At 43.7% G+C, this 27,523-nt stretch overlaps 1 protein-coding gene across 1 annotated transcript in view; it reads left to right on the plus strand.

The window, feature by feature from the left end:
• Nucleotides 1-21,986, plus strand: part of SHC4 (SHC adaptor protein 4) — a 117,459-nt gene extending 95,473 nt beyond the window's left edge. Inside the window, exons 8-12 of the mRNA XM_036442802.2 lie at nucleotides 314-485; nucleotides 2,632-2,692; nucleotides 12,446-12,625; nucleotides 18,150-18,403; nucleotides 19,663-21,986. Coding sequence (XP_036298695.1) covers nucleotides 314-485; nucleotides 2,632-2,692; nucleotides 12,446-12,625; nucleotides 18,150-18,403; nucleotides 19,663-19,818 — 823 coding nt within the window. The 3' untranslated portion in view covers nucleotides 19,819-21,986. The remainder of the gene's footprint in view (nucleotides 1-313; nucleotides 486-2,631; nucleotides 2,693-12,445; nucleotides 12,626-18,149; nucleotides 18,404-19,662) is intronic.
• The last annotated feature ends 5,537 nt before the right edge of the window (nucleotides 21,987-27,523 follow it).

Raw genomic sequence — 27,523 nt, forward strand, 5'->3', positions numbered from 1 at the left:
AAAATGTCTCACATTCAGGGAGTGTATATATATATATAATTTTTTTTAATTCCTGGGTGTGGGAAGGAGACACAGAAGCATCACCCTTGTCACTTTGGTTGGCTTATCCCACTTTAATTGTCCACAGAAATCTAAACAACTCAGCCATCTGGTTGCTTCCATCCAGATGTTTGACATGGCTTAAGCACATCTGTGGACTTAAAACATGAATGCAGTGTTTTTCAAGATGATTTGCGTGATTCTGACCCCTCTGCATCCCCTACAGCATTTGAATTCCCGCCCAGCCTCTTGCGGATTCTTTTTTGCCTTACAGTGAGGAGGTGCATATTGATGGCCCTGCTGAGGAGAGAGACGATCATGAGTATTACAATGAAATACCAGGAAAGCAGCCACCCGTGGGTGGTGTTTCAGATGTGCGGGTCAGAGTTCAAACCACGGAACAGATGGCTTACTGCCCCATACGGTGTGAAAAGTTGTGCTATTTGGTAAGTAATGTCTTATTAGGATTGGAACTAGCAAAGTGACTCTGTCCTTATCATTAGAGAGTTTATTTTTTTATTTTTAAATTTTTTAATTAAATTATTATCTTTGTACATATACCATTTCCCCCCCCCCACCCCCAATACATGCCCTCCCTCCCCAGAGTTTTGTGTCTATTGTTTGTATTTATATGCATGTATACAAGTCCTTCGGTTGATCTCTTATTTCCCCCAAATCTCCCTAACCATTTGTGGGTTTCCAAATGCTAATTTAGAGAAAGTATCGTCTTCCTCAGTACTGAGCCAGAGTGTGAATCATTGACAGGGCCTGGCATAGATCATTTTTACTCCAATTCCCCACCTCAACCTCTGCAGCTGATCTCACATCTCACTTCACTGGGAACCCCAGGGCAGTCCAACACTTTATCCTCAACTTCTTTCCCCATCTCCAAGTCTTCCTATGTTCTCCTTGCCTCTCTCCCTTAGTTACTGTCTCCACAGCTGGTCTTTCCCCGGGGCTCCTGATTCCACCCACCCGTCCTACCAACTCTGCGCCCTTGTTCTGTCACCAGCCTCTGTCACCACCTGCATTCTCTCTCTGTCTACAGGTTCCTTCCCTTCTGTCTGCACAGAAACTTGGACCCCTTCAACCCAACTAATAATGTCCTACCTCTCCTCTATCTTTTACCCACAAACTTGTGGAAAAAAACACACAACTATCTTTACCTACACTTTTAAGATCTGAATTCCACTTGACAACTTGAGAGAAAGTACTTTTACAGTAGACACCAATTTCTTTTTTTTTTTTTTTTGGCCATCAATGGTTAATTGCTAAACCTCCTTCCTTCTTCAGTATTCTGAATTTGTCTCCAGCATTTGATACCTGTTGGCCGCCTTGTGTTTTCTTAGACCTCCTCTGTTAGCTTCTAAAACATTTCCATGGTGTGAGGCTGATCCCACGTCTCTAGTTGCTGTTTTCTTTCTTTTGTCAGGCTTTCCAAATTTTATTCTAAATATTTTCAAATATACAGACAAGGTGGTAGACTTATATGGTGAACACTCATAGATTCACCATCTAGATTCAACCATTAACATTTTTCTATATTTGCTCAGTCACCTTATGCAGTTCTATCCTCCATTCATCCAGCTTATGTTTGATGCATTTCAAAGTACGTTACATCTTTTCTTTTCTGTCTTGTATTGCATCTCCTCCCCCTGGGAAGCCAAGCCCCTGTCTCACCACCAGGAAGGCCCTCTCCAGTGCACGGCCCTGGGGCCTGACACCTGTGTATGTGGTCCTCCAACTTCTTCCGGTTGTTGCCTCTCTCGGCTGTGATGCCAAGTCATAAAGTTGCTTGTTTATATCAAGACTGAACTGAATGTTTTCTCCTGGACTCCAATACATAGTCCTCTCCTGATTTATTCACCTTAAATCATGGCATTGCCACTCTTTCAATGATCTACAGGTGTTTTTTTTTTCCTTCATTTTCCTCACACATTGTAGAGACCTAGGATTCTATGTCTTTTGAATACAGCCAACCTTTTCCACTCCTAGCCACATCTTTCTAAGTTCTAGTCCTCAGTTGTCCAGATGATTCTGAAAGCCCCTTCTTTATCTCTAATTTCATGCCCCCAAAAGCTCCCGCACGAAACCGCTGGGTTATCTTCCTAAAGCACAGACACCCCTTCTTGAAGGCCTCCCTGGGTCCCGTCCCATTACTGAAGGGAGCACGGGATGCTGAAGGATGAGAGTGCCTGGCACAAGCCCCAGCAGAGTAGGGCTGCCATCTGCCATTCACGGTTAGACAGAGGTTTGCCAAGTGACCAGTGCTTAGACAAGTGTCCTGGAAATCACACCTTCTCACAGAGCCTTGGGCAGAGTCCCGGAATGTGAGCTCCCAGCAGGAGTGTCCCTCAGGGTGTGCCTGGTGGCGGCAGCCGTGATGACCCTCACCCCCATCTCTGCGGCTCCCAACAACGCACCATGGAAAGGAGTCCATACTGCTCACCCCAAGCCCCAGTTTCCTTTTTGCATCTGCCAGGCACTTCCTGTATCCCAAAGTGAAGTTGTCTGCTGCGAGTGTGATTGCGGGGGAAGTTCAGGAACGGATGCTACGATTGTAAATGTCTCACGAGGTGTTTGTCCCTGCAGCCTGGGAACTCCGAGTGCAGCAACGTCTATGAGAACTGTTTGGAGCAAAGCAGGGCCATCGGTAGGTACAGTCGCCCTTCCCCATCGGCCACCCTCCCTACTCCTTTCATGTCACCTGGTCATGTGAGCACCTTGCTGTAACACTGGATGGGAAAGGAAGGTGCAGAAACCGGTTTGGCTCAGTGGTAGAGCATGGGTCTGCGGACTGAAAGGTCCCAGGTTCGATTCCGGTCAAGGGCATGTACATTGGTTGCGGGCACATCCCCTGTAGGGGGTGTGCAAGAGGCAGCTGATTGATGTTTCTCTCTCATTGACGTTTCTAGCTCTCTATCTCTCTCCCTTCCTCCTCTCTGTAAAATATCAATAAAATATATATTTAAAAAAATAAAAAAAGAAAGAAAGAAAGGCAGGTGCATATACGGAACACATTCTGCCTCGGCTACAGGCTCTGCATGCTGAGGGACCCCTGGGGCCGCATGCGGGTCCCTCTGGAGGCTCATGTTTCCCCCTCCGTCACACCGTCCTCCTGTCTCCCGGAGCCTCTCGTGGCTCTGACACAAAGGCTCGCCCTGGAAAGGTGCTTTCTCTGACTCCCGCTCCGAAGATCAGGCAGTGGGCTAATGCGAAAACGAGTGCTTGTCAAATCCACCCGGACTTAGAGAGAACCTTTATTCCTGCTTGGCAAAAGGAACAAAGAGAAATCTGAAGCGGGAGTCCCGATCCCGGGACCACCTGCCCCAGGCCTGCCGGGGCGTTAAATGTCTGATGACGGTTTGTGGTTGTTGACACGGTGCAGCTTTTCCGAGGCACAGGTGCAGGGCGGCCACTCGCAAATTGGAAACTATTTTCATAAAAACAAGGTATACAGACAGATAGCCATTTCTTTCTTTTTTTTTTTTTTAATCAATCTTTATTGTTCATATTATTACAAAGGTTCCTCATTTCTTCCCCCCTCCACCAGGTTCCCACCCCACCCTCCGCCCCCTCCTCATCCCCCATTGTCCTCATCCATAGGTGCACAGTTTATGTTCAGTCTCTTCCTCCCTCCCTTTCCCCGATAGTAAATCCCTTTTCAGATAGTGAATCAGTTACTTAGCATTTTCTCATATCAATAATACCTCCACATGCCCAATGATACACTTCACACAAAAGACATTTCCAAATAGGTCAACCAACCTCATCCAGGCCCCACCCAAGGCACTCACAGATCAACACCCCAGCACTATACTAACTCAACACATCCAGATCTAAGCCTTCATCACTTGATTCAGCAGACCCTCAAGTTCCCACAAAAGTTTCCAGCCATGTCTGAGAGGCAGCCGTGGGGCAGGGGCAGGCGAGGAGCAAGCTGTTCCGGGCCTGGCTGCTCCAGGCCTGGCCTCTGTTGCTCTGGTTCGATCCACAACCAGCTGTTCCGGGTCTGGTCACTGCCGCTCCCGACCTAGTTGCTCTGGACTTGGCAGCTGCTGCTCCAGGCCTGGCCGCACCTGACCCGGCTGCTCCGGGCCTGGCTGCTCCCAGCCTGGCAGACGCTGCTCCGGGCCTGGCCGCACCAGACCCGGCTGCTCCGGGCCTGGCTGCTCCCAGCCTGGCAGACGCTGCTCCGGGCCTGGCCGCACCAGACCCGGCTGCTTCGGGCCTGGCCGCTCCCAGCCTACCAGCCGCTGCTCCGGGCCTGGCTGCACCCGACCCAGCTGCTCTGGGCCCGGCTGCCCCGGGCCCGGCCGCTCCGAGTCTGGCCGCTCCCAGCCTGGATGCTTCGGGCTTGGCTACTGCTGTTCTGGACCTGGCTGCTCCCAACCTGGCTGCTCTGGGCCCGGCTTCTCCGGGCCCGGCCACTCTGGGTCTGGGTGTTCCTGGACTGGCCACCCTGGGCTTGGCTGCCTCCGCCTCAGGCCTGGCTTCCACTACCCCAGGTCTGGCTGCTCCAGTGCTGGCTGTTGATGCTCTGGTTGTGGCTGCTGCTGCTCTGGGACCTGGCTGTTGCTGCTCCGGGCCTGGCTGCCACTGCCTTGTGCCTGGCCACTCTAGGCCTGGCCACCGCCGTTCTAACATTCTGTCCTTTTTAAAAAAAAAACAAAACAAAAAAAACCACAACGCATTTATGTTGTAATGTTGGCTGGTGAGTTAAGTTCTGACTTAGTCTTTGATTTTTTCAAGATCTTCTTTGTATTCTTAAGTAATTTTACTATCTTTTGCTCTCACTTGATTTCTTCACATTGAGAACTTCTTTGGTTTCTTTCTCCTTGTCCTGGGAGCTCAGCAGGTTGGCCTGTGGCACCCCTTTGTTCTCCGCGGGCTCCTGCGCTGCTTCAGCCTGTTGCCGGGGTCGGCGCCACCCAGGAAGCAGCCCCCGGCCTTGGCTCCGTTGCTCAGTGGTCGAGGGCTCAGGGGCACCACCCCCCCGCCCCCGGGGGCCCCGTCGCCCGACTCCTTGCTGGTGCCCGGCTGGCCGGTGTCGCGTTCCTCCAGTCTGGAGCTTTTTTTTTCTCCTTCCCGCTAGGGGAGTCTAGGATCAGAGTCAACAGACTGTCCTCTGTGCGCAGTGTGCGCGACTCTGGGGGCTCCGCTTTTCGCTGCTCCCCTGGGATTCTGCCTCACAGCCCCGTCTCCCCCTGCCTGAGCCTGGGTCCCCAGAGTCTGGCCTAGGACTGGGGTTCAGAGCAGTTGAAGCTGGGGCCCAACACGGCTGGGGCTCCTGTTTCCTTCCCTCCAGGGCAATCCCGCATCAGAGTCAACATTCCTTCCCTTGCAAGCAATGTGCGGGACTCCGGGGGCTCGGCCTTTCACCGCTCTCCCAGGACTCCACCTCACAGCCCCGTCTCCCTCTTGAGCTTGGGTCCCCAGGGATTGGCCTAGAGCTGGGGTTCAGAGCAGTCTGGACTGAGGCTCAGTGCCACCAGAGGCTTTGTTTTTTCCGGCTAGCGTAATCCAGCATCAGAGTCAACATTCAGTCCTCTGCATGCAATGTGCGCGCGACTCCGGGGCCCTGCTTTTCGCTGCTCCCCTGGGATTCCGCCTCACAGCCCCGTCTCCCCCTGCCGGAGCCTGGGTCCCCAGGGTCTGGCCCATAACTGGGGCTCAGCGCTGCCGGTTTGGGGGTTCAGCCCAGGCTGGGGGTTTTATTTCCTTCCTGCTAGGGAACGCCAGGCAGCACCCAGCCCTCTCCTCCTCTCCGGCTGCGACCTCTCCGCGCGCGTGTGCATGCGGGCGCGCAGCATGTTTCTGTACCTTAGGCTTTTTTTCAGCTGCTCTGATTTTCCTTCTGGTTTTCTCTTTCCTTCTTGTAGAATTTTCAGTCAGTCGACTACCTGTAGCTCTGGGCAATGTCCACTCTACATTTTAGTTGTATTCCATTGAAATTGTTGTGTGCTGCTGTGGTTAGATGTCTACCCGAGCAGCCATCTTGGATCCCCAGGTAGCCATTTCATGCATTCATTAATGTGTTCATTAAGGAAAGAAATTTTTGCAGCTTCGCAGGGGGAGGTAACTGGACAGTGAAAATAATACACTGAGGAGAGGGGAGAACTGGGTGACCACATGTGAGGCACGCTAAGGAAATTAGCAGGAACTCGCCCTATAGAAGGTAGTCAACTCCCTAGGATCCTTTGGTATTTCTGATGGGATTAAGCCAATGTAATCTATTAATTTTGTTATTTTTATGCAGTGGGGACAGTATGAGGATTTATTGTTTTGGGTATAGCTGTGATTACCACCTTCCCCCAACCTGAAAAAATACGAGGAGTAGTTAGTAATGCAGTAAATAAAATTCTTCGAAAGCATGGCTTCTTTTGATAGAAATTAAAAATTCATGCTATTCTTTAAAGTTATGTAAATTTTTAAGCGAATTCTTAATGATCCAACTAAAACAAATTAGATGAATGGTAAATGTCTTTTTAACACTATGCTCCCTGCCCTAACCAGTTTGGCTCAGTGGATAGAGCGTCGGCCTGTGGACTGAAGGGTTCAGGTTCAATTCCGGTCAAGGACATGTCTCGGTTGCAGGCTCCATCCCTGACTCTGGTTGGGGTGTGTGCGGGAGGTAATCAATCGATGTGTCTCTCTCACATAGATATTTCTCTCTCTATGTCTCTCCCCATTCCTTCGATTCTCTCTAAAAATCAATGGGGAAAAATATCCTTGGGTGGAGATTTAAAAATAAGTAAAACTTTGCTCCCTGTGAGCTATAATTGCTCCCTCCCTCCCTCCTTTTCCTTTCTCTGGAAACCCCTCACCTAAGGACCCATTTTCCACCTGTGCTGACACTCCATGGAACTGTCTCCATGCTCTGCCTTGATCTCATTGTATAGTCTTCACTAGAGGCCCGGTGCCTGAAATTCGTGCACGTGGGGGAGGGGTTGCTCAGCCTGGTCTGTGCCCTCTCGCCATCCAGGAACTCTTGGGGGATGTCTGACTGACGGCTTAGTGCTGCTGCAGAGGTGGGAGAGGCTCTTGCCAGCCATGAGCCTGGCTTTTGGCTGAGGGGTGCTCCCCCTGTGGGAGCACACTGATCACCAGGAGGCAACTCCTGTGTTGAGTATCTGCCCCCTGGTGGTCAGTGCACATTGTAGCGAATGATCATTTTGCCATTGGGCCAAATCTGGCTCTCTGACGTTTTCCGAGGTGTCCCAGATTGCAAGCGGGCCCAGGCCAGGAAGAGGGACCCCCACCAGTGCACAATAGGAGCTGGGCAGGGACATGGGAAATTGACCAGCTGGGGAGGGATCACAGGAGTGCTACGAGGCATGTCCAGTCCATCTCGCTCAATCCCAATCAGCTGGACCCCAGCAGCAAATTAACCTATTGGTCAGAGTGTCTGCTCCCTAGTGGTCAGTGATCATCATATTCACTGGTCTACCGGTCAACTGTCTGTCCTCTGGTGGTCAGTGAATGCAATAGCGACTGGTTGAGCAGCCTTAGCATATCATTAGTAGATTACGCTTTGATTGGTTGAACAGCCGTCCAGATGACTGGACATTTAGCATATTAGGCTTTTATTATATAGGATTTCTTCAACAATTCACTCAATGCCTCCTTACTGACCTGTAGGTCAAGCACTGAGCTACAACATTTTTTTCTTTTAAAAAGCAGGTTCCTTACTTCCAGTGGGAACCAGAATACTAGGCAGCTCCCTGAGACCATGGGGCTAGAGAGAGTCAGCCCTGTGCAGGGGCCATGACAGGTGTGGTTCTTCCCATTGTGGCAGGAAGGACGTCCCTAACTTGGTATCCTTTCATCCATGGACACACAGGAATCAGGTGTTCCTACCTTGAGTCTGCATTAGGCATATGTTTAAAAAGTGATCCGAAATTCTTGACCAGTGAGCAAATTAATAGCAGTTACCAGAATAGCAAATAGACATTTTTTATGGTTTTTTCCCCAGAGATTCATACATAAGCATTTGGGAGACACCTATACAAATATTTTCAATAAGAGTTGGTTTTTTTCCTCCCAAGACATTGATTTATTCAAATATTGACTTAAAACTTGAATCCCAACAGGCTTGAACAACAGGCTTTTGGTTGTTAAAGGAGTTAATTGTATTTATTTACAGATGTATAAAATATCTCTATCTTTAATAATAAATTCCCTTATGGAAAGAAATAGCAAAATAAGATAATGTTTCCCCAACCTTAAATTTAAAATGGGAATGTTGATAGTTTTAATAAAAAAGATGTTAAATTCCCACATACCCTACTTACAACTCTTAGTACTTACAATGTACACATCGTGTGTGTACTTACTAGTGCATTCTGCCAGAAACCTCCTCTTGGGCTGGTCGGATGGTTCTCGGTCGTACTTGGCACAGAGGACTTTGGGCCTGCAGAGCAGCTGGCAGGTGTGGGTAAGCTTCTCCCTAGAAAGATTTTAAATCTGAGTAAAGGATGATATATATATATTTTAATTTAAGACAACATTGCTGACTTAAATATAATGGCAAATTTGAAAGAAAAAGAAAAGAATGGTAGTTTTCAGGAAAGACTGGGTGAGGACATGGGCGCTTTTGTGCCAGCCTGTGGGATGGCACACTTGGTGTGGTGAGCGCATGCCAGCACTCCATGAGGGGCAGATGAGCATCGCCCTGTGCTGAAGGCCGGCCCTGGATCTTTAGATCGTGGTGGGGTCAACCTGGGTCGACACTGAGTCATCTGCTCATTCAGCTGACAGACATTTTTCTTTTGAGCATCTGCATTCGACCAGACATTGAAGATGCAGCAGGTACACAGATAAATGGATTCAAGGAATTTTTAGTCTCAAGGGGAAAACAGACAAGTAAGCAGATGCCTTCAGTGTATCAGAGAGTGGCACCTCCTTTGTCCAGCCTGAGGAAGGGAGGAACTTACCGGAAGGCTTCCTAAAGGAGGTGGATTCAGAGCAGAATCTTACAAGATAAATGGAAATTAGGTCAAGAAAGGGATGGGGCCCGGCCACTGTGGCTCAGTGGTTAAACATTACTTATGAATCAGGAAGTCACAGTTTAATTCCCAGTCAACGCACATGCCTGGGTTATGGGCTCCATTCCTAATGGGGGTGTGGAGAAGGCATCCAGTCAATGATTCTCTCTCATCATTGAGGTTTTCTATCTCTCCCTCTACCTTCCTCTCTGAAATAAATAAAAATATATTATAAAAAGCAAAGGGACAGGTGGCTATTACAGTAGGAACTAAGCACTGTGTGCAAAGACCCAGAATCAATGAATAAATACACACTGAGCATTGATAGGAACCTCTTATTGTATGCCTACTAGGAGGCAGGCTTTATGCTTACCGTAGTCAGAATCTCAGCCACATTTTTTCATTTAATCATCACAACCATATTTTAAGCAAGGCACCCTCATTTTACAAATATGAAAACTGATACTTGGAGAGGTTAAGTGGCATGCCTCACACCACAGAAATAGTAAGAGATAACACAGGGGTCTGAAGTGAGGTCCCTGTTCATTCAGAAGCACACTGCTTGCAAACACTTTTGATCATATTCCACTTTCAGTAAAGTTTTATGAGTAGGCACTCCTAAATAAGTGGTGATTTAATTATGTATGTTATCGACATGCATACTAATATATTATGCATGTATAATAAAACACAAAAATAGAAAATTTCGAAGATAGAGTTAATGATAAACATTTCCTAAAAATGTCTTGCTAATTACATTGGCTGAATACTATCATTAGATAATATCAAAGCCCAGTATATATTTAAATCTTTTATTGGTCAATAAAATTGACATAAATCCACATTTCAAATTTCAATAATTTTAACTTTTGGTAGATCAAACTTTGCACCTAATTATATTACTCTTATAAGCTCTAATGCAGCTAAGGAGGAGCTTGTACTAAGAAGAGTCTTTAATTCTTGATTTCTTTGCAGTGATCTTTTAGCCACTTAACTATTTGTGAAAGTAAGTTTAGTTTAAACGAGATAACACACTTCATAAATCCACTTAACCAAGCAGATGCAAATTGTCATGTGCTGCAAACAAATGAGGTGCCTTGCCAACGCTTCCCTCTAGAAATCCCACTCCTCCCTCAGGGTAGCCCATGTATAGAATATGACACGGCACAAGGTGACATGTGACCCTAATAGACAAGGTGTGCAGGTGTTAAGAGTTTTGACTTCAGGTTGGGCTTCCCCGAGTCGGTGCACTCTCGGGTTCCCATGCTTTGCAGTACAACAATCATGGCACTATTCACTGTGATGTGAAGTCCAATATGAAATTGGTGTTTTTTGGGACACATGGGAGGGGCTTAGTGACTGAAACAACAGAAGGACTGATGTTGTTTTATGGTGGGACGATGGAATGCCACTGTCACCACTTCATGTGCATCTTGGTGATCTTGTAGCACCCGTGGCCAAAACTATAAATGTACTAGTTTCAATAGCAAAGCAAAAGAAAATTCCATCCTGGCATTCTCAAGACAGAACCATCTGGATGGTACAAAGTGCTTGAACTACCTGCCCTCTGGTAGTGAGCTGTGGTGCTAATATCCATTCATCCAGTGATGTTTTTGATGGCATTCTATGTGCCAGGCATGTGCTAGGAGCAGGAGTAGCAGCTGTGAACAAGACAGATGGGATCCCTGTCCTCATGGAACATGCAGTCTAGAGACAGTTCACACATTAAAAAATATTAACGTGCCGAAACCGGTTTGGCTCAGTGGATAGAGCGTCGGCCTGCGGACTGATAGGTCCCAGGTTCAATTCCGGTCAAGGGCATGTACCTGGGTTGCAGGCACATCCCCAGTAGGGGTGTGCAAGAGGCAGCTGATCGGTGATTCTCTCTCATTGATGTTTCTAACTCTCTATCCCTCTCTCTTCCTCTCTGTAAAAAAAATAAATAAATAAATAAATAAAATAAAATAATAATAATAAAAAAATAATAATAACGTAAGCAACAAAATGTATTACTCTTGTGATAGGGACTCCAAAGGCCAAGGACAGCCAAGACCGGTTTGGCTCAATGGATAGAGGCTTGGGGACTGAAAGGTCCTGGGTTCGATTCTGGTCAAGGGCATGTACCTTGGTTGCGGGCATATCCCCAGTAGTGGGTGTGCAAGAGGCAGCTGATCGATGTCTATCTCTCATCGATGTTTCTAACTCTCTATCTCTCTCCCTTCTTCTCTGTACAAAATCAATAAAATATATTTTAAAAAAAATTTTTTTAACAAAGGCCAAGGACAGACTGCTAGGAAAGCAGAGACTGAGCCTACTCTGAGAAGGTCTTTTGGGAAAGTGAGGTTTGAACTGACACCTGAAGGATGAGGATGATGGGGGAGGGGAGAGAAGAGCATGTCAATCAGAGAAGATGGCCTTGCGGTGGGGATCCTACTGCAAGAAGGCCAACGTGAGCCCACTCGGGACAAGAGGGGTTACGAGGGAAGCTGGGTGGCCAGGAGCAGGGCCACAGGCTTGTTGAAAACTTTGTTTTATCTGAAAATTCTTCGTGCAAGACTAGGCCTTCCTTCCCCCGGCTGCCGGCGCTGGCTTCCCTCCAGTACCCGGACCCGGGCTGGCTTCCCTTGGGCCACTCAGGCACTGAGGATTGGGGCTGGCTTCCCTCCAGCCCTGGATTGGTCAGGAAGGACAATCAGAATGATGTCCAGTCTAATTAGCATATTATTCTTTTATTATTATAGATACAATGGAAGGAATTAAAGGATTTTGAACCTCTGAGAAATATAATGAGATTTTCAATTCTAAAAAGGTCATTTTGGCCACAATGTGCAGAATAGAATGGAGAGGAGAGGATGGAGTCAGGGAGGTGGAGGAGATGATCTGAAGGGTGTGTTCTTTCTAATAAAAAAACCCAGCAGAAACACCAGTCCTTGATGCAAGGCTGTGCTGGGCAGAACAAAACTGAGCATAGAGAGGAGAAAGGCTTCCCATTCCCGCTCTAAATTATTTTAAACCAAGGAATGAGTCTTTTGAAAAAGAGTTTGAATAATTGTCATTCAGCTTCCATGTGGTAGCACGTGTGTTTTCTTGGTTCTGGACTGCAGCTCTGAGCAGTGTTGTCTGCCAGTTTGTCTGTCTGCTGGACAGTCAGCCTTTTTCCTGCCTGGCTGTTCTTTGGGATCTTCCTGCTCCTTTTCTGTCTGTTTGAAGCCGTGGGGCAGGGAGACCAATGAGAGGGGGCTTTTCCTCAAAGACCAGAGCTTATCTTCATTCTTCAGGTCAAACCTAAAGGTTGATATTCAATCCTAGGAGGGGATGAGGGTGGCTTTTGACTTCCTATCAATTCTACACTCAAATATGGTTTCATTTATTGTTTGCAAAGTAGAACGCGATACCCTGATCACAACTAATCACTACAGGTAATGCCCACGAGAGAGCAGTGTCGTCCCCAAGAGACGCCTCGTTAATGAAGAACACCTGCCGAGTGGATCTCTTCGACGACCCCTGCTACATCAACACGCAGGCTCTCCACAGCGCCCTGGGCTCTGCCGGGAACCACAGCTCCGCCCAGCCGCTGGGGAGCCTGTGGCGCCGAGAAAGTAAGTCACTGCTTTCTGTTCGTATTAGTCTCCTGCGGGTGCTGTAACAAACTACTGCAAACTGGGTGTTTTAACACAACAGAAACTCAAGAGATTGGGGGTTGCTTAAGAGGCCAAACAGCCAGAGCAGGAGAGACTGTGGTTTCGTTGGCTGTGTAATTTACTGAAAAATTTAGTAGGATTTTGCTCTATTCACTTAGAGTCAGTTCTACATGAAATTTTTTCCATAATAATACTTTATTTATCCTCTTATTGCCTGAAGGATGCCTTCTCTCTTGTTATTGGTATTTTTTGTCTTCTCTCTTCTTTTCTTGATCAGTGTTTATCGAGGTTTACTAAATTTAACTGATCTTTTGAAAGTACCTAAATTTTGGTTTCATTTTCTCTATTGCTTTTTATTTTCTATTTCATTGATTTCCATTTTTATCTTCAGTATATCTTCTTTCTGTTTGCTTTGGATTAAAATTTTCTCTGTCCAGCTTCTATTAAATTTTCTTCTATCAGCTTTATTACTTGTAAAATACAATATTTATTCAACTTGAACTTTATATTTTATATGAGGTAGGAGGTCTAACAATGTTATCTATGTAAACTTTAATTTTCAAAGCACTGTTGACTAAATAATATCCTCTTTCTTTAATGCCAATTTCTATTATACTAGATTCCTCTATATATGCGAGTCTGTTTCCGAGCCTTTTATATATGTGAATACTTTTTTTACTAGCTTATTTGTCCATTCTATACCAGTATATTAATTACTATATACTAATTACTGTGGCTTTGTAATATATCTTAATAGATATGGGCATTTCCCTTTATATTACAGATAAATTTTCTCTGGATAGTATTTTAGCCCTTCATTTATGCTTAACATTTTATGTTAACATATTTTACTAGCAACTTTTAGACATCTTATAGAGTGAACCTATTTCCCCCTCAAAATGCAAATAAGGCCCTATTTTTCACAGTTCACAGTAGTTTCGTTTCTTTAACTGTATCATCCCTCGTTTCATTGACTTTACTTGCAATTGCTGATTCTAGACTTTGCATGTTAGACTTTTCTTTCTTAAGCTCTATTCCCCTTTTCAGAGGTTTGCCCATCAGTTGCATATGGAGTGGATATTCACATCTATCTTGTGTTTTCCAGAAGGTTTGATTGTGAACAATATGTCTCAGTTACTAATGGGAACTCCAAATTGGCATGATGACTTTCTTCCAGGATTCCTATCCCCTTTTTCTTTTTTGGTCTCAGTTAAATCTAGAGTGGATTTCCTTGTTGCTTCTTTAACCTTCACTACTTCTGGGAAAATATATCAAGTCAATAATTTATTAAATATCATGTGGGTATTACATATAAAAAACTATATTGATATGATTATCTTACTCAAAGTTTAGGTAAGGAAAAGGATCAAGATAATAGATAATGCACCACCATGTTACGAGTGGTTATATTTGGTGATAGAGCCAGAGGTGATTCATCTTCTTTGTTTTTTCAAGATTTAAACGAATTAGCATGGGTAACTTTTTTTTTTTAAATAAATTTTTATTGTTCATATTATTACAAATGTTCCTTTCCTTCCTCCCTCACCATTGCTCTCCTCCACCAGGTTCCCACCCCACCCTCTGCCCTTTCCCCACTCCCCATTGTCCTCATCCATAGGTTCACAGTTTATGTTCAGTCTCTTCCCACATCACCCTCTCCCCTTTTCCCCAAGAATTGTCAGTTCACTCCCCTTCCATACCTCTGATTCTATTATATTCAACAGTTAATATTGTTCATCAGATTTTTAAAAAAATTTCCTTGGTTTTTAGATTCACTTGCTGATAGTTACATATTTGTTGTTCATAATTTTTATCTTTATTTACTTTCTCTTCTGAAAGAACCCCTTTCAGCAATTCCTATAATTCTGGTTTGGTGTTGATGAACTCCTTTAGCTTTTTTTCTTTATTAGTGAAGCTCTTTATCTGACCTTCGATTCTGAGTGATAGCTTTGCTGGATAGATTACCTTTGGCTGTAGGTTCTTACTATTCATCACCTTGAATATTTCTTACCATTCCTGTCCGGCCTGCATGGTTTCTGTTGAGAAATCAGCTGACAATCGTATAGGTGCTCCTTTATAGGTAACTACCTGCTTTGCTCTTGCTGCTTTTAATATTCTCTCTTTGTCTTTTGCTCTTGGAATTTTAATTATGATTTGTCTTGGTGTGGTCTTCTTTGGATTCCTTTTGTTTGGAGTTCTGTGCACTTCCTGGACATGTAAGTCTAATTCTTTCACCAGGTGGGGGAAGTTTTCTGTCACTATTTCTTTCAGTATGCTTTCGATATCTTGCTCTCTGTCATCTTCTGGGACCCCCATAATTCTGATGTTGGTTCGCTTGAAGTTGTCCCAGAGGTTTCTTACATTATCTTCAATTTTCTGGATTCTCTTGCCTTCTAGCTTCTGTGGAGGAGTGTCTTCTGGCTCTTTATGTTCCAACTCTTTGATTTGATTCTTGCGATCTTCCATTCTGTTTTTAGGACTCTGTAAAATATTTTTTATTTCAGTCAATGTATTCTTTATTTCTTGTTGATCCCTTATCATTTCTTGTTGATTCCTTATTAATTCTAGTTGATCTCTTTTCATATCCTCATAGGTCTTATCCATCTTTTCTAGGAAATTCTTGAAAAAACCTTGTAAGCGTAGATTTGAACTCAATATCTAGTCGGTTTTTGTCCTCCATTTCTTTTTTTGTGATCTATTTCGTCTCGACATTTTCGCAGCTTTCCTGAGTTGGTAGTCTTAAAAGTGTCTGTGTTGTGCTTGGATGGGGCAGGGTTTCAGGGTGGAGCCTGCAGCTTTGGCTTCCGTCAGCCCCGCCTATGCGGGTCCTTCAGTACTCGCTGCCAGCACCTCTGAGAGAAAGGTGCCCTCGATTTTCGCCTGCTTTCAAACAGTCTAGTCTCTCCCCCAATGAGCCCGGAACTGGGGTTCAGTTCAGTTGGAAGTGGAGTTGGAGGTGGCGTTCAGAGCAGTCTGGAGCCCCTGTCTCCTTCCCGCCAGGGCAATTCCGCGGCACAGCCAACCATCCCTTCTCTGCGCACAATGTGCGCTCCTCCGGGACCTCCTTTCGCTGCTCCTCCGGGGCTCCGCCTTATGGATGAGCCTGGATCCCCGGAGTCTGGCCTAGAAATGGGGTTCAGAGCAGTCGGAACTGGGGCCCAGCACAGTCGGAGCGTTTATCTCCTTCCCGCTAGGGAACCCAGGCACTCAGCTTCCCTCCTCTTTGGCTCTGTCCTCTCCATGCGCGCTGCGTGTCTCCATACCTCAGGCTTTAACAGCTCCTCCGCTCTTCCTTCTGGTTTTCTCCTTGCTTCTCGTTGTAGAATTTCCAGTCAGTCAACTTTCCTGTAGTTCTGGGTAATGTCCATTTTATATTTTAGTTGTGTTTTATTGAAATTGTTGTGTGCGGCTGCGGCTAGGTGTTTACCTGTCAGCCATCTTGGAACGACCTAGCATGGGTAACTTTTAACATCAAAACAAAAATTTACAAAAAGGTTGTGAGATATTCTCTTTCCATAGAATTAGATTTTCAGTAAATGTTTGGATGACTGAAATCTCCTAGCACAGTGTATCTTGTGAGGAACTGTGTTGGGAAAATATTGTCCAGACCTTCTGGCTGGCCCATGATCTGCTGCCTCTTTTCCCGATGATATAATGTCTCTTTTTCTTTTGTTGTGTCCTTGTCCGAAAGCTCTCTACCATACTCTCAGAAGAAACCAAAAGCCACCATGCACCAAGATGTGTGTGCCCACACATGCATACTCCTCCCCCACGCCTGCACAGACACTTTCTCGGTCACAAAGATAAACATACAACACAGCTACTCATCAGAGGTTCCCTGTTTTGCCTCAAAGTTGGCAGCACTAAGACCAACTACAAGTATTATCAAATCTAGACACATTATTTCAGGCTTTTCCAGCAACATTAGAGGAGAATATTAATAGACACTAGATATAGACTAGAGATATTTTTTAAATAGTGCTGCATTATAATTGTGTTATGTAGAGAAGTTCTTAAGCAGGGACAAAACTCTAACATATTTACAGGAGAACTGGATTGTGTCTACAGGGCACTGACTGCCCATATCAGTGACTTCACAGGATTGTCTTGTGTAAGTTGTGAACCTCCGAAGCCAGAGGACTGTTCATGTGGGACCCTTGCATAAGGACATGTAAACACCCCCTTTGCATGTATAAAGATGAAAGCTGGTTTCTATGCAAAATGTCCTTTGCATTTACAAAGACAAAGCTCGGTTTCTATGGTTATTTTCCAGGCAAATTTGCCATAAGTAATCGTATGACTTTTACCTGGATTCAGACCTGAGAATTTTATGTTACTCCTTCTGGAGATGCTGTGTATCATCCTGACAGCCTTGTTATCATCTAAGGATCTTTGTGGGCACTACAGGAATGGAGTGGCTAGACCTTGTGAAATGGAAAGGTTTTCCCATCCAAGGCAAGGAAGTCAGTCTCCTTAGAGTGTGGTGATGAGTAGTCTGGGCTTTGGAGTCAGACCTTGTTTTAAATCTCAGACCTACACCATAGTAGCAGTGTGACTTTGCCAAAGTCATCTAACCTTTGTAAAGATCCATGTCTATCTAATTTTGAGAATGAAACCAAATAGTACACTAGTATATAGAGCATTGAGTAGTGCCTGCCATACTCAGTAAGTGGAACTACACAGTCATTATTATCACTAAAAGTATCAAAGTTATTATCAAGTGCTGCCTGGATGTGCCTTGTCATCATAGTGCTCTTGACTCTACACAGGTCTTACTCTGCAGAGCCTTGGGGCGCTGTCTCAGGACATGCCTCTCTGATGTTATGCCTCCTTTTACCCGAATGACTCTGTTTTGTCCAGGCCAGTGAATGACACAAACAGAGTAGTCATTTGATAGGAATACTCTGAGGTTCAGCACAGCTTTAAAGTATTTAGTTAGAAGCATCTCTGAAGCACATTGATAATTTGTTGTGTGTTTTCTTAAAGCTAAATGCTAAAAATAAATAAATAAATAAATAAATAAATAAATAAATAAATAAAAAAATAAAAATAAATAAATGGCATCACCAAAGTAACCGTAGGCATTTTCAAAGAGTTTGGGAAAATCTTAGACGTCGTCTGTAATCCAGATACAGCGTAAGCCTCTTTCTCTTTGACAGACAGCCCCTGGGACATAACAAGCCTTTTGTGGCGGTTCTAAAAGCAGTGCTCAGGGTCAGTTCCATTTCTCAACAGAAGGAAAAACTCCTGCACCTGGATGAACCTCTCTTGGCAACAGAAGCCAAAGGCTCTAACCATTCAATTAGAGCCTGTTGGAAGTTCCCCAAACAAAACCCTCATGTGTTCCAGGAACAGCATTGTTCAAATAGCATCTGGCACGTAGTAGGGGCTCAAGTTATATTTGCTGAATGAATGCACGATCAAATGATTGGATGGATGAGGAGTTAACTTGGTGATGTCCCCTTTTGTGTTTTGACTTCAGAAGCACCCGAAACTGTTCAGCCCAGTGCCACGGCGCAGCCGGCCGGCTCCCAGTCTTTGCCGCACATCCAGCAGCAGCTGAGGAGTGAAGACTGCTACCATGGCAAGCTGAGCAGGAAGGCGGCAGAGAACCTCTTAGTAAAGGATGGGGACTTTCTGGTTCGAGAGAGTGCCACCTCTCCGGGCCAGTATGTGCTGAGTGGCCTCCAGGGAGGCCAGGCAAAGCATCTTCTTCTGGTGGATCCCGAAGGCAAGGTATGACTGCCTTCTCTCTGTAGTCCCTACAGGATGTTGTAATTAAGTTTACTCTGAATGACAGGTCCCAAACCTGTTGATATTGTTGAAGAGTATTCAAGGCTAAGGGTTTATATATACTTGAACCCTCCAACTGGAGCAGCAAGTCCTAAATAGAGGTTAGTGGAAAGATTTGATAGAAGGCACCTTATAGGATGAAACAGGATAATCTCTTCCCCTCTCAATTCAATTCAGTGAATTAAATGAATACCTCCATGGTTCAAGGTTGATTATGCCCAGTTGACTATTGCTCAGTATCACATACTTAGTTCTTGCTGTCAGGATACTTATGATTTCATAAAAATAGATGCTTAAATGATTATAAGGATGAATGGCATAAGAATGGTTCAGCTAAAGTATTAGGTGTTCCTCAGGATGGAGGAATGCTCTGGAGAAGGCACTCGGAAAGGCTTCCTGCAGGGTCTGGCATTTAAGATGAAGCTTGAAAGAGGGCAAAATTGTTAAAGGGGAGGGCATTTGTAGTGTAGGAAAGGAACCACAGGAGCAGAGCAGCAGAATGGTGTTAAGCCAATAAAGGATGTATGGCTGGAGCAGAGGCTGCCTGTAAACAGACAAGATCCTGAACTAAAATGAAAAACTGTCAAAAGAGACAAAGAATCCTATTGTCTGTATATACAAAAGCCTAAGCAACCATTATGACAGGACGACTGGCCAGTAGCTCAATGCAGGAGCTGCTCCTAGTGGTCAGTGCACTCCCATGGCCAACCTCTCATTGTCCCTCCCACGGCTAGCAGACCCCAATCATCCCGATCAGGACAGAACTGGGCAAGACAGCCTCGATGGCTGACCAGGCTGAGGGACCCCACCCATGCATGAATTTGTGCACCGGGCCTCTAGTATAATGATAAAAGGATCAATTCACTAGAAAGATATAATAATTATTAATATAAAATAACAATTATTCTATAACTATAGAACACAAATATATGATACAAACATTGATACAACTGAAGGGAGAATTCGATGACAAGTGCTTACCATTTTCCAAACTGGGAGGGACAGTTGTTTAAAAAAGTATTTTTACTGAAGGATATAGAGTTAAAAAGTATCTTTTCTTTTTTTTCATTAAGCAAAATGCCTCCTTCAGGGTTATGTGTCGTGCCTCTCTCCTCCTCCACTTCCCCCCTCCCCCCCCAAGTTGTTTGCATCTGTCAGGAGAACTATTATCATTTAACATACTTTTGTTCCTCCTTTTCAAGGTAAGGACCAAGGATCACATATTTGATAATGTTGGCCATCTTATCAGATACCACATGGATAATAGTTTGCCAATCATCTCTTCTGGAAGTGAAGTAAGCCTTAAACAACCAGTGAGAAGAGATAATATTCCAGAACTTTTGCATTTAAACAAATGATAATATGGAAATACCATCACACTGGTAATTCAAGAAACTCCATTTTGTGTTAGAACACAAGGATGATTCAAACTTGGTTTCTAGATACATAGAACATAAACTGTGAAGTGCATCTTTTGAGACCGTCATGGACTAACGAAAAACTGATTTTCAGAAAGTGGAAGTCACAAGAGGGGAAAGGATTGGTCCATTTGAGAAGTTATACGTATGCACGGATGTCACTTTTTAAGGCCATATTGCATTGATAACAAGCTAAAAGCACAATTAAAATCTCACATGCTAAAGACAACTTGAATGAACTGCTGGGGCAGTGGTATGTGCCTTTCAACTTGATCATTAGGGGACATTTTCATATTGGGGAGATGAGTTCTAAGTGTCTTTGTATTCGATAACTACAGAACCATTTGCCAAAAAAACAAAAAACCTTTCCTTGTTACAGAAATAAGGAGCAATTTGCTTGATGGATATTGACTTTCATTTTTCTGTTTACTAGCACTTTCACTGCAATGTTAAAATAAATTTGACATTGAATCTGGACTGTGTCTATGGCAGTGGAATCAAATCAAAAGCCACTGAAAGCACTGGTCTCTTGCACTGACTGGTCCCATTTGCTGGTTAAAGAATTGGGGCCCAAATTGTGTGGCCTAGTCTTTCTTGATTTTTGCTATTTGGACTGTCTGTATGCGGCATGTGACAAGCTGAAGCGGCCGAATCTAGTAGTCATTTCTGATTTCATCATATTTCTCCCTCCATCCCTCTGCCCACCAAAAGAAAAGCTCATGAGTACATGGATTTAAAAGACATCAAACAGACCAGTGTTCTTCCTAATTAACATCCACATTGGTTCTATTATTATTTAAAATGCAGAATTTATTTGAAGGGATGGGGAGATCTCCTCCTGATTGGCTGTGACTGCATGATGTTCCCTCACCTTTCCTAGATAAGATCAGGCCTAATGCAGAAGGGAGAAAACATAGTGAATGAAACAGTCAGAAAGGTTTGCCATGTAGAGACGCAGTGGTAAAGTGATGGTATAATTAAGCGCTATGTAGAGGAAAGCACTGGGCTGGCTGTCATCAGGGTGACCACGAGCAAATTGCTGAACCTGTCTGGATTCCCATTTCCATGTTTCTAACATGAGAGAGTTGGGTTAGTGTCCGTTTCAGCCCTCCCATAAGTCTATAAAAAGCAAGATTCCCATTTAATGGCGGTCAATGTTGATCACCGGTCTGTATAGTTAAGGTGAAAACTTCAGTATTTTCTTTTAGTCTGTGTCTATACTCAGAATGAATGGCACAACTGAGATCAACATTCAGATAGAGGACACCCCAAGCCTTTCAGTAAAAAACATTGAAACTGGAATAACATAAGTAAATATGGTAGAAATGGATCTGGTTGTTTTAAGTAGCAAGAAAACTGCTTCAGTTCTTTACTTTCCTTTGCATGTAGATATATGGCCATTACTATAAAGTGTTTTTTCACCTTCAGTTATCTGGATAATAGTCTTAACTCCACCTTCATTTTGGCTATGTAGATCCAACTTAGTATTTGTAATTGTGATATATTTGCTAAGTTTTAAATAAAACGTGGGAAACTTCTTTTGGATAGAAATAATCAGAAATCAAGCATACCGAACTAATATTTTTATGAAAAGTTTTATGATTTTACTTGATTTCATCTATTAACTTCTTAGACAGGTTTGTTTCCTTCTATACAACTAGGAAAGAATGTATTTTTCATCAATTTTGCATTACATCTTAGATCTTGATTATCTGTCCTCATAAAGGAAGGGGTTTAGGAGGATATAAATCTTAGAGACTTATGGGTGATCTAATCACCTTTATCAGAGACAGAGAAGGGCTGTCTCAGCCTGCAGAGTAGTGTTCCTTGGGTAGCAAGAAAGAGTTCTTGGTCCAAAAAAATGCAGAGAGCATACATGATGTGAGCGTACATGACTGTGATGGTATCTTAGTTGGATGAGCAAATACCATACTTACAAATACCGCAGACACAGTGAAAATAGAAAGAAACAACAAAGGAAATGTTTGATTGCATGCTCTTTTACTGACACACTCTCATATTCATCTGTCTGAAAGTGGAAATCCATTTGACTATAAATACCTGTAAATGACTTTTCAGAAAAATAAATGATTATTACTTTGTGACTATTGACAGTATATGCCTGATGTTTGGGATTTGGAAAATTTGTCATCTGTGGGTTATGTCAGAGTCGCGAGAGGAAACAGATGGCTCGCCTAATGTGGGTAATTTGAGATTTTAATAAAGGGATTGTGTTTTACAAAGGTGTGGGCAGAGGGTGGGAAACCACAGGGGAGGGGGGCAGGGACAGTAGCAGAAGGTGAGAGAGCTGTGTGAAGGCTGCTTTTTAGGAGCTATGGCTACCGAGGAGGGCCTCAACCAGTCTTGGTGGCTCTGAAGTGGGGTGCTAGGGTCATTATTCCACAAATGGTGCTGGTGCAATCAAACAATTGGAGGCAAAAGAATGAACCTCACAATTTACATAAACATGAACTCAAGTGCATTATGAGCATGTATTTAAAACAATGAAACTTTTACAAAAGAAAAAATAAGGGCCAATCTTCAGGATATAAGGCTAGGCAAAGAGTTCTTAGACTTGACATGATCCATTAAACAACACACTGGTAAAAAAAAAAGGATAAAACAACCCTAGTATATTACACTTCAGAGAAAAGACAAATTTTTGGCCTGATTGCTGTGGCTCAGTGGTTGAGCATCTATGAACCCGAGGTCAGGGCACATGCCTGGGTTGTGGGCTTGATCCCCGTTGTGGGGAACATGCAGGAAGCAGCCGATCAATGATTCTCTCTCGTCACTGATGTTTCTATCTCTCTCTCCCTGTCCCTTCCTCTCTGAAATCAATAAAAATATTTTTTTAAAAATCAGCCTGCTTATATTTAAAAAATATAGATTTTTCTCTGTGAAAGAATGCTAAGAAGATGAAAGATAAACAATAGACTGGAAGAAAATATTTGACAACCACATATCTGAAAAAGAACTAATATCTAGAATATATATTTTAGAAAACCTCTTTAAAGCTAAACAGTAAAAAGTCTAATAAGAAAGTGGGCAAAAGAACACAGACACATCTCTGATGATATAGAGATGGCAAATAAGCACATGAAAATAGGTTCAACACCATTAGCTAGCAGGGTAATGCAAATTAAAATCACAAGAAGATATTGCCACATACCTATCAGAATGGGTAAAAATGAAAAATAGCAACGACACTAAATGCTGCTAGGATGAGAAGGATGTGGGTCACAAATACATTCCTGGTGAGAATGTAAACTAACACAGTCACTTTGGAGAGCAATTGGGTAGTTTATTACAAAACTAAACATGCAGCCAATATTCAACTGAGTAATTGTATTCCTGGGCATTGACCAAAGAGAAGTGGAAACCTGTGTTCACAGAAACACGTGTACAGGACTGTCCATGGTAGCTTTGTTTTTAGCTTCGTACAAGTGCATGGCTAAATAAACGGTTACATCTATATCATGCAGCAATAAAAAAGAATTTATGCCGACAAGATCAAAGGATGGCAGACAGATGAGATGCCACCAGCTCCGCCCAGACCCCCTTGGATCCTTGAATCATGTCTGTATGCGCACGCTGCTGGCTTCTATGTGTTTTGCTCTTAACTACCCACACTCTTCATTCTGAGGATTGCCTTAGGCTAGGGAGTTGCTTTGAGTCACCAAAAGCCAGAAGCGCTTTTGTGTTTCCTTCTCTCCTTCCCTGCCACCATCACTGCAGCAGAAGTGGGAAAGCTCAGCTCCCTCACCCCCTCGGATTACACTCCGGAGCTCCCTGTGAATCAGGCTGGGGCAGGCACTGCTTCCAAAGCACAGCCTGGCACCGCCTCTTCCTTTTCCCTGATCTTCCTCACTCCCTGACAGCTTTCTCTGGGAAGCCCTCCCTCAGTCCGCAGTTGGCTCTACCACTGAGCCAAACCGGTTTCGGCCAAGTAAGGTCACATTCTAAGGTTCTGGGTGAACATGAAATTCTGAGGGACGCTATTCAGTCCCTACATGATGCAAACCAGCTCAAGTCAAAAGATGTTTTAAGGTTCAGGTATCACAGGACCCAAGGAAAAGCTGAAAGGTCAGGCTTCACAAAGTGCAGGGACTAGATGGATCCATGGCTTTGAGTGACAGAAGTTCATGCTCTTTAGTCTAGGGTCTACCATACACCTGCCACAGCTATGGTGGTAGCATTTTTTCCATACGTCTGCTTCTCTTCTGTATGGTTCCCATCTGCCTCCATTTCATGAAGTCTTGTTTCAATTATCTGGGAAGGGGATATGATTAGCCCATCTTGGGTCTGATGTCACCTTTGTTCCAATCAGGTCTCAGGAAGGTGGGGAGGAGATGATGGTGAAGTCATGGTGGCTGTGGGCAGAAAGGAGTCTATAAAAAGGAGCTTGGTCAGGACAGGCATCTTGACCCACATGTCAGCATTAAATGGACTTCTGGAACAGTGTGTGACACAAGCAGATGCTCCCAAAATATGATTGATTGAATATACTACAAATAATGTCCTGATCTTCCTTGGTTCTTTCAAGTATTCCTTTTCCATCTCAGAACTTCATATTTTGGTCTTGTCCTCATAAAGCTCTCTCTTGAACAAACTCCTCTTTTGCCCCATTCCATAAGCTCCTGCTGCCCTCTGCACATAGTCACACTTGTATTTCTCTACCATCCACTCTTAGACCATTGTAGCATTTGGGTTACAGCATGTATAACTTCCTGATTTTTCTTTACTATCTCAGACTCCAGTATGTACTTCAGTTCAATCAGCTATAATATAACCATGGAAAACAAAATAATCTTGAGAAACAGTATTCCTACATTTTAAAAGCTTTTTCACACAATCTTATTTTATCCTTTGCACAATCCTGAGAAGTAGGTGTCATTCCTATTTTCAGATCTGGATTTGGAGGCTCAGAGAGGTAAAAAAAAATAAATAAAAAAAAATTGTACAGACAAAAGGTAGTAGGTAAGAGAGCTGGAACGTGAAGTCAGAGGATAGCACTCATTTCATGATTGCACTGCATTGATCTGATAGCTCTGACACCAAAGAGAAGGTAGGAAAAAAGAGAAATGTAAGCTTAACTCCACCTTTATAAATGCTTCTTAATGGGAAGAACCACATCTCATCAACAATGTGACATTTACTCTTGAAATGTAAACAAGTCTGGTAGAGGTAGCCTCCTTCCAGCTCACAGGTGTGTCTGTTTAAAAAATGCAGCATAAACTGTAACCCAACATCCCAAATAAGCTCTTGTCCAGCAGTCAAGGCCTTTGGTTGTTTTTCTCTCTCCCCCCTCATTTGTCTTTATTACCCCGGAATACCTCTGTCTGTGTATCTCTGGACGTGCTTCTTCTTACCTCTGTAGAATGCCTTTCCCATTCTTCCAGGCCCCAAGCTCTTCTGTTACCTTCTATCTGCCTACTTCTCCAACCTCACCTCTGGATATAAGAATCCTTCACTTTCGCTTGCCTGGCCTTCGCATTGCAATCATCCATGCTAGTCAAACTGCCTGTTGACTCTCTTCCTCTAGGAAGCTTTCCTGACAGAGCCTTTATGAGATGGTCACTTTACCCCAGAATTTTTATTGCCTATTCTACTCACATTATATGTGGTCAACTACGTAACTGTATTGTCTTTTTATGTAAGCATCTTTCACTCCAAAAAGAGTGTAGGTACCTTGAGGGTAGGGGTCCTGCCTCACACTTTGTATTCAAACACCTAAACCAGGAATTAAACAGGATATGGGCAGTCAAGAAAATTTTGATGATTATACCCACAATTCCACTCAAATCTATCATAGTTTTTATAGGCAAGGGACTCTGATATCTTTTATTTTGCATTTTTTGTGACTTATGTATTAAGTCTCACTTATATTTTATATTTAGTGACAAGCTCTGGATCGGAGACAAGTTGGTCAAATTTTGTCTCACAATGACTGTGTAGCCATGGACAAGCCATTAAAAATTTTTTTTTTGGTCATTTTCTTCTGATGTAAAATGAGATGCTAAATACTGGTCCTAACCCATCACAGGATTGTGATGTAAGGACCACATGAGCTAGTGTCTGTGAAGGAACTTAGCAAATTCTAAAGCACCTTGTAAGGATCATAAACTCAGGCTCCTCATGTGCTTCTCTTCCTTACATCTTTCATGCTTTCCTCTCTCCAAGAAACAGTTGTTTATGGGCAAGGAATCACTTAGCATTCTTGCCATAGCATTCCATCTTAACTTTTAGCACAGGACGCTTCACACAGTCTGCTGATGGACTTCAGTGAGACATAGAAGCCCCTAAGCCTGGTTCTCCCGAGCAGATACTTGGCTCAGGTTTTAATGACTGCAATTTATCTGAATGCCTTTATTTGCTTTTTTTTTCTGGCACAAAAAGCCTTCATTATTTGTTTGTTCTTTCACTTACTCATTTAACAAAACAAATTTGTTTTGAGTGCCTACCAGGGACCATGAAGCAGGCTGGATGTCCAAGCAAAGAAAGTGCTTCAAGATGTTAACATTGGACTGAGTAAAACAGACACATAGCAATTACAGTAGATAGGAAAACTATAACAAAACATGCACACTGAGTACAGAGATGGGCAATATTTCTGCCAGGGAAGGGAATTAACAAGGCGGTATGAGTTACAAGGAGGTGTTCCTTTATCTTGAAGACTGAACAGGTGGAGAAGTAAGGTAGGGCAAATACAAGTGAAAAATAGCTGGAGTGAAACAAAAGCAAGCTGGGAACCATGGGCCACTCAGCCAGTGATTTCACTTTCTCTGTTGCTATGGATTAAATACCTATTAGGCTAGTTGATGGAGTTACAGGGATCAGGGTAGGTATCCCAGGGATCAGTGGTCTGGTAATGGTCTCAAGGTCTGGGCAGGTCTTACTAAAATGTCAACTTGCTAAATGTTAAATGCAGCACAATATTTTGCAGATGCAGTTGTACACAGGATGAGCTTGACAGGAACTCCACCAAATAGGTGTAGTCACCTGCAACGAAGAGATCAACATGAATTGACCAAATCATAGATATGAACAATGGCCAAGCATCCCTTCCCAGAGGCAAAGCATTGAAAGTGAATCCCCTGTCTCCTTTCTTTGCTGCAAGTGAATAAAAAACTACCTTGGGACAACCAGTCTAGTTCTGAAATAGAACACCCAAGCAGCAAGTTCTGTAACGGTAGCAAAGGAAAATTAGCCAGATTATGAAGATGATCAACCATTTTACTCCATTTATGGGAAAGGGTTCAAAGGCTATGTGAGCCTGCTGCTATCAACGCCTTGATATTCTCTGGAAGCCTTTTAATCACGGAAGGAACATAAAGGTGCTTTACTGGACAGCGCTGTCTTAAGGGACAGGTTAACATCTACTGGTAAGTGACAAGAACTTTCACACGAGAGGAAATTCAAGTAGTGCATAAACACGTGGGAAAATGTACAATTAGTAAGGAAAGAAACACACATTCAAACAAGGTGGGATCTAGTAATCAGGAAGACAAAGTAAAAAACAAACAAAACCCAAACCAAAAAAATTTAAGCTGTTTAGCTGATGGGGAGGGGGCACCTTGGAAAATCAGGAGGCCAAACTGCAAGGTAAGGGCTTGACAGGAAAGCGAGGGATTCTGTGTGCTGA

Source organism: Pipistrellus kuhlii, unplaced genomic scaffold (genome assembly GCF_014108245.1).
Source record: "Pipistrellus kuhlii isolate mPipKuh1 unplaced genomic scaffold, mPipKuh1.p scaffold_m20_p_1, whole genome shotgun sequence".
NCBI lineage: Eukaryota > Metazoa > Chordata > Mammalia > Chiroptera > Vespertilionidae > Pipistrellus > Pipistrellus kuhlii.